The sequence below is a fragment of the Mastomys coucha genome, unplaced genomic scaffold (assembly GCF_008632895.1).
Source record: "Mastomys coucha isolate ucsf_1 unplaced genomic scaffold, UCSF_Mcou_1 pScaffold4, whole genome shotgun sequence".
In the NCBI taxonomy this organism is placed as follows: domain Eukaryota; kingdom Metazoa; phylum Chordata; class Mammalia; order Rodentia; family Muridae; genus Mastomys; species Mastomys coucha.
This window is the reverse complement of record NW_022196910.1, coordinates 21026464-21029558: the sequence shown is the minus strand read 5'-3', so window position 1 is coordinate 21029558 and position 3095 is coordinate 21026464. Positions and strand designations below refer to the sequence as shown.

The following is a 3095-nucleotide window of genomic DNA, read 5'->3' as shown; positions in this document are numbered from 1 at the left end:
TAACAACTGGAGAAGAGAAGGAGGAGGAGCTGGGTCTTGGGAAATGCCCTAAGTGTTAGGTCTGGACTGTGGAAGTACTTGTGTGTGGAATAAAGTCAGTTTCTGGGAGAAGTAGCTTTGACTTAAACCTAACACTACAAATTTGAATGAAGGATGATTAACGTATCACAGAATCAAAGGGTCTACCCATGCCAACTCAGAGTTGATGTGACAACTTGGGAAAGGAACACTGTTTGCCATTAAACTCTTCATTTCTAATTTTTTTTTAAAAGTTGAGGGAAGCTGAGAACCAAGTCTAGCAAAAAAGATTAATATCATCATGTTACAGACATCACCACTCTCCCTTTGATATTACTGTGGCTATCTATGTGGATGACGTGACTGGGGTTCTCAGGACTCCTGGGCTCCCGCACTCTGTTGCCCCTTTCTCCACTGTTTAAGCTACCACTCGGCTTTCTTCCACAGAGACAAGTTAAAATGATGTACCTGAATCGTATTTCAGAATTGTTAATGGCATTGAAGTTGTACACCTCTTGCATTCGCTTTATGTGCCCCAAGGGAAGAGGTGCCTAAGAGCAAAATGAAGACGTATGAGGGATCATTTCAACAGGATTCCCTGGAAGAAAGGAGCTGGAGAGAAATTCTTAGCCAGATTAAAGTCCTACATACCTTATAATACGGAAATATGCTGGACAAGGGTAAAGAGATAGATGCGAGCTGAAGCAAATGCCTAGCAACTAGTTCCTGAGAAGGGTGTTCTGGGAGAGCAGGGATGAGCTATCTTGTGGGGAAATTAGAGAAATAAAGGATTATGCTCGCCCCAGCCTAGACCGCTCCAGAATCCTTTAATTTCTTCCCCACATCTTACATAACTTAAAACAGCCCACTCTTTAGATAAGTCACACTTCCTTACATTTTCCTGATTGGCTTTATCTGTGTCTGTTTCTTCTGACATCACTTTTAGATTATCTATATCCTTTTAAAATGGTGGCCCTTAATCTTTCACAGACCCATTTGGGATGAGTAGTATGGATTCTGTCCTTGATGGGGTGGGGTGCATTTACCATATAAACATAAACACCTGATACAAGTTCCGGGGACGCCTGACCCTCCTGTACTCATGTTAACCCTCACCAGAAGGAGAAACCGGTTTGGAAGAAGGGAAGGAAACAGGTTCGGTGTGGACAGACAGATGCCTCTGGAGGACAGGCTGAGGTCCCTGGGGAGGCACTCCCTTCCTGCCCACCCTGCTGTGGCCTCCTTACCTGACAGGACTGCCTATGAGCCAGCTGCCTCCATTCTCACTAACTGCCAAGCCTGTTCCAAGTTAGTACATTTGCTTCCACACGGACATATTTCAATTCCAAATCCACCCTGCTAGGCCAGCCAATGAGGGCTACCTCCTTGATCTCCTGACCCTCCCTCCTTGTTTTGCCACACTCCCCTACTCCCATGTCACCCTATCAGGACCTCCTCTTTCTTCTCCATCCTAGGTCACAGGAGCAGCACCACCGAAAGCCATCAGGCTGATGATTGGTGCACTAAAACCAAACTCTCTCTTACTATGACAGGGCCTCTGTTGCCTCACCCAGCCCTACTGCTCGTTCAACGCAGGCTCTGCTCCATAGGTTGAGCCTCCCTCAACCTAACGTCTACCATTCTGCTGATACTGAACCAAGGCTCCGTCCTCCAGAAAGCCTCCTTGTTGATGACACCTGTGAGGGTGGAGTCTTTCCTCACTGATCCATTCCAAATGGCGTCTAAAACACACCACTGCCAATGCCACATGTCTCCCCCTCCCAGCGGATCATGAGCTTTCTAGAGCAAGGATTCTCCTTTCTTACACATGTTTAGATTTAGATAGTACTAATATCATAAATCAATAACTGCTCTTTCAAAAAAAATTAAGAAGTGGACTATGTCATTTCTTTCCCCAGTTTTCTTCATTAGTACTTTTTCTGCACTGGGGTCAGCAAACACACTGTGCCTCTGAGTTCACTTTACTCTCCAGGGCTGGGAGCTGGGCTCACCTTCTGAAGAACCTGCGCCAGGAACTCATTCAGCTGATGTGACGAGAGATCCTTCAGGTCTGCAATGCTGAATGAATTTAAATCTTCTTCTTTGGCCTGAAATAAGCATTACCAGGTTATTTCTGTTCAGTTTCACAATATTGTTAGTCTGACATACAGGTAAAAATTAAGAAAAACAAATAATTTTTCAGCTGAGCTTATGTAACCCGACGTTAAGGTACTACAACCTAAGAGGCAGATGGTTCCTAAAATCTGTGTTACTTAAGAAAAGGTATGCTATTCCTAGTAAGAATGCAGGGACGGTCGCCACCCTTTGCTTTCTGACATTGTTTGAACCATTAGAAGTACGTGCTTGCTGGGCGGTGGTGGCGCACGCCTTTAACCCCAGCACTTGGGAGGCAGAGGCAGGCAGATTTCTGAGTTCAAGGAGGCCAGCCTGGTCTACAGAGTGAGTTCCAGGACAGCCAGAGCTACACAGAGAAACCTTGTCTCGAAAAACCAAAAAAAAAAAAAAAAAAAAAAAAAAAAAAAAAAAAAAAAAAAAAAAAAAAAAAAAGAAAAGAAAAAGGAAGTACAGTGCTTTCCAAAGCAAAGAAATGGTACATAAAGCATGTCAACTCATTTATAAACTAATTCAATGTAGAAGAGACATTTTATACATGAGATATAAATGAGAGCAGTACTCCACAGTTACTAAGATGGCTCTGCTTCTCATACATGTGGTACACAGCTGCTGCTTGACAGTCGTTTTTATGCCTTACCACACTGTTTTCTATGTGTATGTTCCTTGCTTTGTGTGTGTGTGTGTGTGTGTGTGTATACATGCGTGCACTGACTATGAACCTGTGTGCACAGCACGTGGAGACCAGAGGTTGGCCCTGAGTATCATCCTGGCTCTCCACTCTTCCAGATGTGTTCTCTCACTGAACTTGCAGTTCCCAATTCAGTACTCTAGGTAACCAGCTTATCCCAAGGGTCCCCCTGTCTCTGCCTGCCTAGCACTGAGGTTACAGGAGCAGGCTGCCATGCCTGCCTGCCTGCCTGCCTGCCTGCCTGCCTGCCTGC

The 3095-nt window shown here is 44.9% G+C and overlaps 1 protein-coding gene and 1 long non-coding RNA gene across 3 annotated transcripts in view; one reads left to right on the top strand and one right to left on the bottom strand.

Annotated features, from left to right (window-relative positions):
• Lta4h (leukotriene A4 hydrolase) overlaps positions 1-3095 on the bottom strand; it is a 30234-nt gene that overhangs the window by 2250 nt on the left and 24889 nt on the right. The window contains exons 16-17 of one of the 2 annotated variants that reach the window (XM_031349125.1): positions 2031-2126; positions 487-569 (exon numbers count right to left, since the gene is read on the bottom strand). In XM_031349125.1, the coding sequence (XP_031204985.1) occupies positions 487-569; positions 2031-2126 (179 nt within the window). The remainder of the gene's footprint in view (positions 1-486; positions 570-2030; positions 2127-3095) is intronic. The other variant, XM_031349126.1, reaches the window with a different exon arrangement.
• LOC116075776 overlaps positions 1-3095 on the top strand; it is a 13668-nt gene that overhangs the window by 9343 nt on the left and 1230 nt on the right. The window lies entirely within an intron of this gene.